Source organism: Mirounga leonina, unplaced genomic scaffold, assembly GCF_011800145.1.
Source record: "Mirounga leonina isolate KUSES-001 unplaced genomic scaffold, KU_Mleo_1.0 Mir_91, whole genome shotgun sequence".
Classification (NCBI taxonomy): Eukaryota; Metazoa; Chordata; class Mammalia; order Carnivora; family Phocidae; genus Mirounga; species Mirounga leonina.
The window spans coordinates 9,778,496-9,792,956 of record NW_023270839.1 but is presented as its reverse complement, the minus strand read 5'-3'; the positions used below and the strand labels follow the sequence as shown (position 1 = coordinate 9,792,956).

At 39.5% G+C, this 14,461-nt stretch overlaps 2 protein-coding genes across 2 annotated transcripts; both read left to right on the top strand.

The window, feature by feature from the left end:
* The first annotated feature begins 1,865 nt into the window (after positions 1-1,865).
* Positions 1,866-2,861, top strand: LOC118003192 (olfactory receptor 11H6). The gene is given in 1 exon segment (XM_034994014.1): positions 1,866-2,861. A coding segment is annotated over 1 exon segment (996 nt).
* A 10,383-nt stretch (positions 2,862-13,244) lies between these two features.
* LOC118003515 (olfactory receptor 11H7-like) lies at positions 13,245-14,190 on the top strand. Its single transcript, XM_034994575.1, is given in 3 exon segments — positions 13,245-13,671; positions 13,674-14,155; positions 14,158-14,190. Coding segments are annotated over 3 exon segments (942 nt in total).
* Positions 14,191-14,461: the final 271 nt, after the last annotated feature.

The window sequence follows — 14,461 nt, the reverse complement described above, 5'->3', positions numbered from 1 at the left end:
GTTAATAAACAAGTGTTTAATGCCTAAATGAATAAGTAAATGGATAATGTGCTACAATTTAAATTCAATATTCAACTTTTTTTATTACAAAACCAAATAACTGTATTTTCTGACCAAAAATGGCAGCATGTGGTCTAGCAAATACAGGTAGAGTTATGGGAGGTATATTCGAAATTACAACTCTCCTAGAAATTTTGATACATATGGTCATAATTATAGTCCATTGAACTAACTTACTTGGACAAAATTTAGATTGTCATAAAAGTCATGTTTATTACAGAGTCCTTTTTCATCATTCTAAAATTATTATTAATCAATACAAATACCCAAAGTTACCTTGGCAATAAAACATTTACCCTCTCAGTTTGCTCCAGGTTGATCAAATACTGAGAAGCAGGCCTCATGCTCTCTGAAGATTAAATGGCATAAGGATGCAATTTTGTATCTTAACAGGAACATTAATAATATGGTCAATTATCTACATCTGTAGTCAAGATATTACTAAATTTAAAATACTAATGGTGGTTTTACCCTACTAAATATTTTGAATTTTAACCAGGAAACTTTAGGACAAAGAAATAAGCCTGGACATGGGGCACCTGGGTAGTTCAGTCAGTTAGGCAGCCGACCCTTGATTCTGTCTCAGTTCATGATCTCAGGGATTCGCTCTCTCCTTCTGCCCCCCACCCCTTACTTAATTAATTAATTAATAAGCAAACCAGCCTGGATCGATAGTTCTAGAAAAGTTGTTAACAACATCTAAATTTATACTCATGCCTCAATTCCTAACAGCCAATATGAGGAGGATCTTTCTGGTCTTAGCATATCCTAAGGTGAACTTTCTAATTCATTATTTAATTTAGGTAAAAGCAAGATGATGAATGGAAAATTATGATGTTTAAGGCTTAATTCCCAGCAAAAAAAAAAAAAAATGAAGGTACATGGTTTTGTATACTAGACAAAACTGGCATACCCAGCTGCAAGTTACCTCAAAAGACTAGCCATGATGTAGAATAGTGCAGTTTAGAGAAAAACAAGCCAGGAAAAATGGTGGCATCCAAAAAAAGTCATGTATATGGGACATAATAGCTTCCAACTGTTATTTAAGCCCCCCCACCCTTCATCACCATAATAGAAAAGGAATGAGACTTATTTTGTATAGCTTCAGCAAAGGAGAGTCCCAGGATCAATGCATAGAAGTAATAAGGGAGAGATTTTGCTCAACATAAAGTACTTTGAGAGAACCAGAGTTCCTCAAGAGAGAATGAGCTAAATTGTTCTACAAATCCAGATGCCACCTAGCAGAATGTGACTTAGAGGGTGCTTCATAAATGATTTTCCCACCACTGTACAGAATCCTGAGGTCTCTAGAGCACCTCCCTCAGAGCAGAAAAACAAGGGGGCTCAAGACTCCCACCACACAGTTCCACCTATCTGCTTTTTACTGGACTTTTGTATGTGAAATTCTAAGAAGACAATTTATTGCTTCAGATTCATATTCAATTTTGTTTCAAAGTAAAAGAATGTATCCAAGGTGTATATTTACATTTAAGATATCCAAGAGGCAATGATTTTAACATGAAAGATGAGACATTACTGAGACTCAGGGTTATAGGAATATTTGAAATGAAGTGAGGTTTGCTCCAAACCAATCTCCAAATGAGCCAGTGTATCTAGGAGCTCCTGCCTTTGCACATTTAAGTAAACCCCTTAAATTTCTCTGAACTTCAGTTTTCTTATCTGTAAAAGAGAAGAATGAAGCACACCTCCCTACAGCTCAAAGGGTCATTTGGAAGATCGAATGAGATAATGTAAAATAAAAATACTTTGTACATTTACAAGTGAATTGTTAGCAAAACCTACAAATGTTCATTATTATTCCCTCCTTAGTTACTTCTGTTTCTCTAACAGCTTTGGAATCCCAGAACACAACAATGCATTTTGTGACTGAGTTTGTCCTTCTGAGTTTCCCTGGTCAAAGGGAGATGCAGAACTTTTTCTTTTCATTCATCCTGGTGGTCTATCTCCTCACCCTGCTGGGGAATGGGATTATTGTCTGTGTAGTGAAATGGGACAAGCGGCTTCACACACCCATGTACATCTTCTTGGGAAACTTTGCCTTCCTAGAGATCTGGTACATTTCCTCCACTGTCCCGAACATGCTGGTCAACATCCTCTCTGAGACCAAGACCATCTCCTTCACTGGATGCTTCTTCCTCCAATTCTATTTCTTTTTTTCACTGGGTACCACAGAATGTTTCTTCTTATCAGTCATGGCTTATGATCGATACCTTGCCATCTGTTGCCCACTACATTACCCCTCCATCATGACTGGGAAGCTCTGTGTGGTCCTGGTCTGTGTTTGCTGGGTGAGTAGATTTCTCTGCTATCCGGTCCCCATTGTTCTCATCTCCCAACTTCCCTTCTGTGGACCCAACATCATTGACCACTTTGTGTGTGACCCAGGCCCATTGCTCGCACTGGCCTGCATCCCTGCTCCTTCCACTGAGCTCATCTGTTACACCTTCAACTCACTGATTATCTTTGGGCCCTTCCTTTTCATCCTGGGATCTTACACTCTGGTACTCAGAGCTGTGCTTTGTGTTCCTTCTAGTGCTGGCTGAACCAAAGCTTTCTCCACATGTGGGTCCCACCTAATGGTGGTGTCTCTATTCTATGGAACACTTATGGTGATATATGTGAGCCCAACATCAGGGAATCCAACAGGAATGCAGAAGATCATCACTTTGGTATACTCGGCAGTGACTCCACTCTTAAATCCCCTTTTCTATAGTCTCCGAAACAAAGACATGAAAAATGTCCTAAAGAAAGTCCTAGGATTAAGAACTAACCAAAACTGAGACATCTTTAGAGGGTATTATGCTAAGCAAAATAAGCCAAAGGAAGACAAATACCCTATGATTTCACTCATATGTGGGATTTAAGAAACAAAACAAATGAACATATGGGAAGGGAAGGAAAAATAAAATAAGATAAAAACAGGGAGGTAAACCATAAGAGACTCTTAACTCTAGGAAACAAACTGAGGGTTGCTGGAGGGAAGGTGGGTGGGGGGATGGGGTAACTGTGATAGGCATTAAGGAGAGCACTTGATGTGATGGGCACTGCCTGTTATATGCAACTGATGAATCACTAAACTCTATCCCTGAAACTAATAATATACTTTATGTTAACTAAATTGAATTTAAATAAAAAATTGGGAAAAAAAACAAAGAGAAGCAGAATTTGTCATTTCTGACCTTAATTACTTATAAAAACAATAGAGAATGGCTTCAGTAAGTCATATTCTGGCTCATACTTAAGTAGAGGAAGATACTTTTTTTTCCATAGTTCCTTAGCTGTTCAAGTTCAGCTCATCAATGGAAAATGCTAAATAAAACATTTTAAACATGCATTACCTTGCTAAGTAATTACATTTTGTTATTATATATGTTATTTGTCTTTGATGTATCTTCACTGCTTTAATCTTAGCTAGTGGAAAGAATGAAATGCATGTGTACCTGGAGCCTTTCAATAGGAGTGCAATCTTCTAAATTCTGAAAATATTCTTAAAGACAGTGGACCAAAGGGCCACCAAAAAATAAATAAACCCACCCAGTAATGGACATTTGCCATTGTTTAAAGCTGTCTTTCACACCAAAAACAGAGTATGCTTCATACTTCCATCACTTAAAATTCAAATTCTCCCACCATTCAAAGCTCTCATTCACTACACTGCTCCATTCGGACTTCTAAGCCCTGCACTTCACAATGATCAATCTATATATTCTTCCAACTGGACATCTTTATTCAAAGTGATTCCCCAAATCAAATGTGACAACACCACTTGTAATATGGACTAACAATGTCCTAAACATATTTTTATGCCTCTCAGAAAGCTATAGGGTAAAGTCTCAGTCAGAAAAGTATTAAGAGAAAATTATACCAAGAACAAACTCCATCTTTGTGCCCAAACCCCATGTTGAAACAGGAAAGCCATTAGCTGAGAGGCCAATCTACTTAAAATGAAAGTATACCCTTTTAGTTATGGCCGTACTAAAAATGAAATTAGGTGTTCCAGGAAGATAGGCTTGTTGGTGCTAGGTGATTAAATACTCTCATGTAGCACTTCTCAAATCTTTTCACCACCAGAGTGTTTGGCAACAGTGGTCAGAGAACATGGGGCAATATTCCTTTTAAAGTCAAAGTTTTTTTTTTAATTTTATTATGTTATGTTAGTCACCATACAATACATCATTAATTTTTGATGTGGTGATCCACGATCCATTGTTTTCATATAACACCCAGTGCTCCATGCAGTACGTGCCCTCCTTAATACCCATCACCGGGCTAACCAATCTCCCCTCCCCACTCCCCTCTAAAACCCTGTTTGTTTCTCAGAGTCCATAGTCTCTCATGGTTCATCTCTCCCTCCAATTCCGCCCCCCTCATTTTTCCCTTCCTTCACCTAGTGTCCTCCGTGCTATTCCTTATGTTCCACAAATAAGTGAAACCATATGATAATTGACTTTCTCTGCTTGATTTATTTCACTTAGCATAATCTCCTCCAGTCCCATCCATATTGATGTAAACTTGGGTATTCATCCTTCCTGATTGCTGATTAATATTCCATTGTATATATGGACCACATCTTCTTGATCCATTCATCTTTGAAGGGCATCTCAGCGCTTTCCACAGTTTGGCTATTGCGGGCATTGCTGCTATGAACATTGGGGTGCATATGGCCCTTCTTTTCACTACATCTGTGTCTCTGGGGTAAACACCCAGTAGTACAATTGCTGGGTCATAGGGTAGCTCTATTTTTAAATTTTTGAGGAACCTCCACATTGTTTTCCAAGGTGGCTGTACCAACTTGCATTCCCACCAACAGTGTAAGAAGGTTCCCCTTTCTCCACAACCTCTCCAACATTTGTTGTTTCTTTCCCTGTCCATTTTTGCCATTCTAACTGGTGTAAGGTGGTATCTCAATGTGGTTTTGATTTGAATTTCCCTGATGGCTAATGATGATGAACATTTTTTCATGTGTCTGTTAGCCATTTGTATGTCTTCTTCAGAGAAGTGTCTTTTCATATCTTCTGCCCACTTTTTGACTTGATTATTTGTTTTTTGGGTGTTGAGTTTGAGAAGTTCTTTCTAGATCTTGGATACCAGCCCCTTATCTGTAGTGTCATTTGCAAATATCTTCTCCCATTCTGTGGGTTGCCTCTGTGTTTTGTTGACTGTTTCCTTTGCTGTGCAGAAGCTTTTTATCTTGATGAAGTCCCAAAAGTTCATTTTTGTTTTTGTTTCACTGGCTTTTGGAGATGTATCTTGAAAGAAGTTGCTCTGGCCAATGTCAAAGAAGCTACTGCCTATGTTCTCCTCTAGGATTTTGATGGATTCCTGTCTCACATTGAGCTCTTTCATCCACTTTGAGTTTATCTTTGTGAATGGTGTTAGAGAATGGTCGAGTTTCATTCTTCTGCATGTGGCTGTCCATTTTCCCAGCACCATTTATTGAACAGACTGTCTTTTTTCCATTGCATGTTTTTTCCTGCTTTGTCAAAGATTATTTGACCATAGAGTTGAGGGTCCATATCTGGGTTCTCTATTCTGTTCCATTGGTCTGTATATCTGTTTTTGTGCCAGTACCAAGCTGTCTTGGTGATCACAGCTTTGTAATATAGCTTGAAATCGGGCAACCGTGATGCCCCCAGCTTTGTTTTTCTTTTTCAACATTTCCTTGGCAATTCGGGGTCTTTTCTGATTCCATACAAATTTTAGGATTGTTTGTTCCAGCACTTTGAAAAATGTCATTGGAATTTTGATTGGGATGGCATTGAAGGTATAGATTGCTCTGGGTAGCATAGACATTTTAACAGTGTTTATTCTTCTGATCCATGAGCATGGAATATTTTTCCATCTGTTTGTGTCTTCTTCAATTTCTTTCATGAGTGTTCTGTAGTTCCTAGAGTATAGATCCTTTACCTCTTTGGTTAGGTTTATTCCGAGGTATCTTAAGGTTTTTGGTGCTATTGTAAATGGAATCGTTTCTCTAATTTCTCTTTCTACAGTTGCATTGTTAGCATATAAGAAAGCAACTGATGTCTGTGCATTGATTTTGTATCCTGCCACATTACTGAATTGCTGGATGAGTTCTAGTAATTTGGGGGTGGAGTCTTTTGGGTTTTCCACATAAAGTATCATGTCGTCTGAGAAAAGAGAGAGTTTGACTTCTTCTTTGCCAATTTGAATACCTTTTATTTCTTTTTGTTGTCTGATTGCTGTTGCTAGGACTTTTAGTACTATGTTGAACAATAGTGGTGAGAGTGGGCATCCTTGACGTGTTCCTGATCTTAAGGAAAAGGCTCTCAGCTTTTCCCCAATGAGGATGATATTCGCTGTGGCTTTTTCATAGATGGATTTTATGAACTTGAGGAATATTCCCTCTATCCCTATACTCTGGAGAGTTTTAATCAGGAAAGGATGTTGTATTTTGTCAAATGCTTTTTCTGCATCAATTGAGAGGACCATATGGTTCTTCTCCCTCCTCTTATTAATGTGTTCTATCACAGTGATTGATTTGCGAATGTTGAACCACCTTGCATCCCAGGGATAAATCCCACTTGGTTGTGGTGGATGATCCTTTTAATGTATTGTTGGATCCTATTAGCTAGGATTTTGTTGAGGATTTTGGAATCCATATTCATCAGGAATATTGGTCTGAAATTCTCCTTTCTGATGGGGTCTTTGCCTGGTTTGAGATTAAGGTAATGCTGGCCTCATAGAAAGAGTCTGGAAGCTTTCCTTCTGTTTCTGTTTTTGAAACAGCTTCAGTAGAATAGGTATTCTTTCTTCTTTGAATGTTTGGTAGAATTCCCCAGGGAATCCATCAGGCCCTGGACTCTTGTTTTTTGGGAGGTTTTTGATCACTGCTTCAATCTCGTTACTGGTTATTGGCCTATTCAGGTTGTCAATTTCTTCCTGTTTCAGTCTTGGCAGCTTATAGGTTTCCAGGAAGGCTTCCATTTCATCCAGATGGCTCAGTTTATTGGCATATAGTTGTTGATAATTTCTAATAATTGTTTCTATTTCCTTGGTGTTAGTGGTGATCTCTCCCCTTTCATTCATAATTTTATTAATTTGAGTCCTTTTCTTTTGGGTAAGTCTGGCCAGTGGTTTATTGATCTTATTAATTCTTTCAAAGAACCAACTTCTAGTTTCATTGATCTGATCTACTGTGTTTCTGGTTTCTAATTTATTGATCTCTGCTTTAATTTTAATTATTTCTTTTCTAATGCGTGGCTTAGGCATCATTTGTTGGTTTTTCTCTAGTTCTTTAAGGTGTAGAGTTAGTTGGTGAATTCGGGATTTTTCCATTTTTTTGAGTGAGGCTTGGATGGCTATGTATTTCCCCCTTAGGTCAGCCTTTGCAGTATCCCAAAGTTTTGGACCAATGTGTTTTCATTCTCATTGATTTCCATGAATTGTTTAAGTTCTTCTTAATTCTTGATTTCCTGGTTGACCGAAACATTCTTGAGCAGAGTGGTCTTTAGCTTCCAAGTGTTTGAATTTCTGCCAAATTTTTTCTTGTGATTGAGTTTCAGTTTTAAAGCATTGTGGTCTGAGAATATGCAGGGAATAATCTCAATCTTTTGGTATCAGCTGAGACCTGATTTGTGACCCAGTATATGGTCTGTTCTGGAGAAAGTTCCATGTGTGCTCGAGAAGAATGAGTACTCTGTTGTTTTAGGGTGAAATGTTCTGTAAATATCTATGAGGTCCATCTGGTTCAATGTATCATTCAAAGCTATTGTTTCCTTGTTGATTATCTGCTTAGATGATCTGTCCATTGCTGAGAGTGGAGTATTCAGGTCTCCTACAATAAACGTATTGTTATCAATATGACTCTTTATTTTGATTAACAGTTGGCTTATGTAGATGGCTGCTACCATGTTGGGGGCATAGATATTTACAATTGTTAGATCTTCTTGTTGGATAGACCCTTTAAGAATGATATAGTGTCCTTCTGTGTCTCTAATTACAGACCTTAGTTTAAAATGTAATTTGTCTGATATAAGAATTGCTACCCCAACTTTCTTTTGAGGACCCTGTCATGGAAGATGGATCTCCATCCCTTCACTTTCAGTCTGGACGTATCTTTAGGTTCAAAATCAGTCTCTTGTATACAGCATATGGATGGGTCCTGTCTTTTTATCCAATCTGCAATCCTGTGCCATTTTATGGGAGCATTTAGGCCATTCACGTTGAGAGTGATTATTGAAAGATATCAATTAATTGTCATGTTGCCTGTGAAGACGTTGTTTTTATAGATGGTCCCTGTAAATTGCTGTTGTAGATCATTCTTGGGGTCTTTCTCCTTTTATAGAACCCCCCTTAATATTTCTTGCAGGGCCAGCTTAGTGGTCACACATTCTTTCAGTTTCTGCCCGTCGTGGAAGCTCTGCATCTCTCCATCCATTCTAAATGAAAGCCTTGACGGATAAAGTATTCTTGGCTGCATGTTCTTCTCATTTAGCACCCTGAATATGTCTTGCCAGGCCTTTCTGGCTTGCCAGGTCTCTGTGGATAGGTCTGACGTTATTCTGATGTTCCTCCCTCTGTACGTAAGGAATCTCTTCCCCCTAACTGTCCTTAAGATGGTTTCCTTGGTTCTAAGATTTGCAAGTTTTACTATTACATGCCGGGGTGTTGGCCTGTTTTCCCTGATCTTGGGAGGGGTCCTCTTTGCCTCTAGGATGTGAATGTTTGTTTCATTCCCCAGATTAGGAAGTTCTCAGCTATGATTTGCTCAAATACATCTTCTAGTCCTCTCTCTCTCTCCACTCCCTCCGGGATTCCAATTATTCTGACTTTGGAATGCTTCATGGTGTCACTTATTTCTCTGATTCTATTTTCATGGATTCTGAGTTGTTTTTCCCTGGCCTCCTCTTTTCCCTTTTATCTATTATATTGTCTTCCAGGTCGCTTATTCATTCTTCTGCCTCAGTTACCCTAGCTGTTAGATTATCTAGATTGGATTGGATCTCATTGATAGCATTTTTAAGTTCTGCTAATTCAGCTTTCATTTCTGCCCTTAGAGACTCTATGTTGCCATTAATTGATTTCTCCATTCTAGCCGTTATCTTCACAATTGCTAGCCTGAATTCCATCTCCGACATCTTGGTTATATCTGCATCCATTTGTAAATCTGCAGCATAAGTCATAATCTCTGAGTCTTTTCTGTTTTGGGGGCTCCTCCTCCTAGTCATTCTGTTGATGGGTGATTGAGGGAATGTATAGAGTCCAAATTATTGACCAGAACCCAAGCAAGATGCACCTGTTTTCTTGGGACCTTAGGGTTACTGGCCTCTTGTTTTCCCAGCCTGTCTTCTGTGGGAGGTGCCTGCTGCACTGTTACTCAGGGAACCCTGTTTGGTTGGAGTTGCCCTGCCCCCCTGTGGTGGGGGATGGCCTCAGCAGGAATCAGTTTTGGGGGATTTTGTTCTCTGGCAGCTTTCCCTGGTGGCTTTCTCTGTCTCTTCCAAGAGTCAGAGCAGAAGAGACCATTTCCAACCCTCTGCCTCAGAGCAGAGAGACCGCAGTCTGTTCTTCAGTGCGCTCTCCAGGCCACACTGTCTCCGTTTCTGTCCGTGCTGCTATAAACTGCAGCGTCCTGGGTTGTGCGCCCCTCCGCAGCGCTCCCAGTCCTGCCTCCAGGTCAGGGCAAGTCTCTGCCCTTTGTGCTTCTAAAACCGCCAGCCGCTCCCAGGTAGCGCACACGACCCCGCCGCTCCGGGTTTCTGCCCCGAGGGCTGCAGTTTGCAGGCACGACCCCGCCGCTGGGGTTCCGCACCGGGGGCTGCCCTGAAGTCCTTTCCCCGCTGCTACCAGTCTGCGAGTCTGTGCCCGTCTGCAGTGCGTGAGGCTGTCACTCACCAGCGGTGTAGGATCCCCACGTCCAGGCACCCTCCCGCCGCCATTTATCCTCCAATATCTGCCCGCGGAATCATGGCTCCCCGCTTTGTACCTCAAAACCAACCGCCTGCAATATTCTGATTGTAGAGATCCAGATCTTCTTACATCTCAGGCTGGTTTTGTGGGTGCTCAGAGTGGTCTGGTAGATATCCAGCCCAATTCCGGGGACCAGTTGAAATAGGGTCCCCTACTCCTCCGCCATCTTTCCTCTCCCCTAAAGCAAAGTTTTATCTTAAAAATAATCACAAATTATACTTTCTGTTCCACCATACATACATATTTGGTGTAATACAAGATTATCTTCTCTGAGTAAAACTGTCCCTTCAGGAAGACATTTAATAAGGGGCTGTGTGTATCCCATGGCACAAAATCACATACCCTGTTTGAGAAACACAAACTTAAGGGGATTATGGCGTCCCCAGAGAGTCAATGTAGCACATTACCTTCTAATCACTATGGGCCAACTTATCAGAAATATTAATGAAACCCCCAGGCAAGAAGGAAGAAGGTCCCTAGGGAAGGAATGGAAAGTCATAGGATCATATGAAGACATACCTCAGAATTCTCAACAATGGCTAAACTGACACATAAATTAAAACCCGCACATAGCTTTAGCACACTCTGTTGGAAATAGGCCACTAGAATCTTATGGTGCAAGGGAAGTGAAATAAGCCATGCATGGAGCTCTCACACAGGGCTTCCACATTAAGGGCAGTGAAGGAGAGAATCTTTGTGACCTCCCTACGAACTCTCCCCAGGACCTGGGACAGCTTCCCAGTATATAGGAAACATCATCTCCAATGGGCATTGCTATTATGCACCACGGGTGGGCCTAATTACCTCTATATCTGTTCATTCAATATGCTCAAGAGATTGAGTATCAAGGAATATTAGTTACTCACAACTCAAAAAGACAAAACTTTCAGAGTATTTAGACCACCCTGGAACTTACACTCCCCCAGATAATTGCACTAAATGGTGCCAGAGTCATCCACAGATCTTCCCCTTCTCAGAAAGTGGCTGGAACACCTGGAATGGTATGATTTTCATAGATATTTTGAACAAAACAGTATGGAACTAGTTCCATCCACTGGGACCAAAACCAAGAGAAAACAGGGATTTGTTTTGTTTTGTTTTGTTTTGGTCTCCTCTCTCAGCTCTACCCTCTTTGTCCATTCCATTACTCATCTCCACCTTCAGGAGAGATGACAAAAAAAACTTTTAAGGGTAAAATCAAATCAGTGTATATAAAGAGTAAGATTCACACAGAATATAATGGTGAATATATTAGGAATTGCTTCTTATAATCATGTTGAAAATTATTTGTGAAATTCATTTACCATGCTTTACCTACAGCTAATAGTTGTTCTGTGAGGTCTTTTTTCCAAAGAGTAGTCTAGAGCTCAAATACATACACCTAAGTCTTGCGCATTTTGATTTTGAGTCAAAGTCTGTGAATCTGATTCAAGTTATTGTTGCTCTTGTTCCAGGTGGTAAGTGGCTGCTCTCTGCATCATTGCTTTCTTGTCTTGTTGAGAAGAGAGGTCTCTTCTTGGAAAGCACAGAGTTCCCATAGTAGGGAACCATTTGTTTCTCACAAAATGATCTATTCTATGGAACCCTGAACCAAAATGATGATCAATGAAGGTTAGTTTACTTCTTCATAATCATCCTAATTCAAAAAACTAAAAAGAATTTATCCCCATCTTTCAATATCTTTCTCTTGGTTTCTTGTCCACAAGACTACAACCTTCTTTGACTTAACCAGTCCAATAGGAAGGTTATGTTTGCTTCTAGATGAATAGGTTCATAGTTCACTTTAGGCATTATTCATTTAGTGAACCTGCAACAGCTGCTTCATTATAAATACATTTATGTTACTTAATATAACCTCACTGAATAGAAGGATTTTTTCCATTTGATTATGTTCAGTGAGTACTATGAATATTCTATATACACCACTTCTATCAAAACTGTTTTTAAGGAAAATTCTCCTCTTATCAAAGTTAGAAATATCTAGTTAAAAAATTTCTGGAGATTCCAATATGTTAAAGCTACCATTGTGCTCTTTTATCTGAGTGCTATTTGATTCTTAAAAAGACATCAACTTTGATGATGGTGTTGTAAAGGGAATGAGGGCAAGTCTTGTTTTCTATCAAAATTGGGAGTATTTTTTATTTTTTATTTTTATTTTTTATTTTTTTAAAATCTTTTTTTTAAATGTTTTATTTATTTATTCATGAGAGTCAGAGAGAGAGAGAGAGAGGCAGAGGCAGAGGGAGAAGCAGGCTCCCCGCCTAGCAGGGAGCCCGATGCGGGACTCGATCCCAGGACCCTGGGATCATGACCTGAGCCGAAGGCAGATGCTTAACCATCTGAGCCACCCAGGCGCCCGGGAGTATTTTTTAAATAAACTAAAGTAAAATCTTTCAAACAGTGAACTTGAAGACTTGTGACAGCAGTGAGAAGAGCTTTAGAAGACAATCTCCTGGTGATTTTCATTTTCTTCCCCAATACATTGCATATGTTATATTAATCTTTAATGATATATTTTAAATGGATATGAAACGTGATAAATTATCATATGAAATTAATCATTAGGTGAGTTATAGTGACTTTTCTTTGCTAAAAACAAAGGATTAAATACCAAATTGTAAATGAGCTTTAGTGCAATGTAAACATCTTTAAATAGGAAATAGCAGTAAGAATTTACTCTCTGGGTATCTTTGTTGATTTTCTTCTAGTATCATGAAAAAGTGATAGAAAATAAATCTCTAATGGAAATAGTTCAAGAAAAAGGTGGGGGAGACAGACAGGGAGAGAATCTGTAATAATGTCAAAGCTCAAACCATTCAAATCTATAAAACGTGTCAGATACAAATCTATTTTTAAATGATAGCATATGTGTACTCACATTTTGAAATGAATTGCACTAACTGCTATCTATGAACTTCCACTGAAAAAAAAATTAAATATAAGACAAACCATTTTTGCCTCTAACTGAAGTATTTCTATCAAAAAAGGTGAAATTTAATTGATTTTGCCCATTGACAATGAGTTCAAGCAGCCTAGAATTGTACATTTACAAAGAATAAGGGCCAAATGGCTCACTCAGAAGAGAGCAGGATTTATTCAAGACTTGTTTTAGGATTTTTAATACATTTGCCTGATCACTCAAACTACCTGTCCTAAGAAAAGTCTCAAATGTTTCAGCAGCGAAGTGACTTGTCGCTATCTATCTATCTTCTCTCCACAGTCTGGAGACCATGAATAAGTCAGGGATATCTACTGTGACACAGTTCATCTTGTTGGGTTTTCCTGGTCCCTGGAAAATACAGATCATCCTTTTCTCAATGATTTTGTTGATCTATATCTTGACTCTAACTGGAAATATAGCCATCATTTGTGCAGTGAGGTGGGACCGTCGACTCCATACCCCTATGTATGTGCTCCTGGCCAACTTCTCCTTCCTAGAAATCTGGTATGTGACTTGCACAGTCCCCAACATGCTGGCCAATTTTCTTTCAAAAACCAAGACCATATCATTCTCCAGTTGTTTCACTCAATTCTACTACTTCTTTTCCCTGGGCACAACTGAGTGCTTCTTCCTCTGTGTCATGGCCTATGATCGGTACCTGGCCATCTGCCATCCACTGCACTATCCCTCCATTATGACTAGGCAGCTCTGTGTCATTCTGTGTCTCTTTGTTGGCTCATTGGTTTCCTTGGACATGCAATTACTATTTTCTTCATTTCTCAACTACCCTTTTGTGGTCCCAACATTATTGATCACTTTCTGTGCGATGTGGACCCACTGATGGCATTGTCCTGTGCCCCTGCACCCATCATAAAGCATGTATTCTATTCCGTGAGCTCCCTTATCATCATTACCACCATTTGGTACATTCTTGGGTCCTATGCCCTGGTGCTCAGAGTTGTGCTCCAGGTTCCTTCTTCAGCTGGGGGGCAAAAGGCCTTCTCTACCTGTGGATCCCATTTAGTTGTAGTGTCTTTGTTCTATGGAACCATAGTGATGATGTATGTGAGTCCCACATCTGGCAACTCAGTTGCTATGCATAAGATCATCACACTGATATACTCCGTAGTGACACCAGTCTTAAACCCCCTCATCTATAGCCTATGTAACAAGGCCATGAAAGCTGCCCTCCATCAGGAGGAATTTGTGGAATGAGAATAATCCAACCTTTGTGAATAGGTTTTGTGAAAAACAATGATTCATTTTCTGAAAGTGGAACAGTAATCCTCTTCTCCCAACCCAAACAGACTTGTCTTTATTCTTAACCATGATGGTCCTGTGGTGCAAAGCGAAATTCATCATGTATTTGATCATATTCTGATGTGCTTTTAGTTTCATAAACATGTTTCCATGGAAAGAGATTGCCACCCCTTACAGAGAAAAAAATAACTCTTAAAAATCTTAATATTTACTTCCAGGTAGGTTTAGACTTTTTCCGTATGCAAT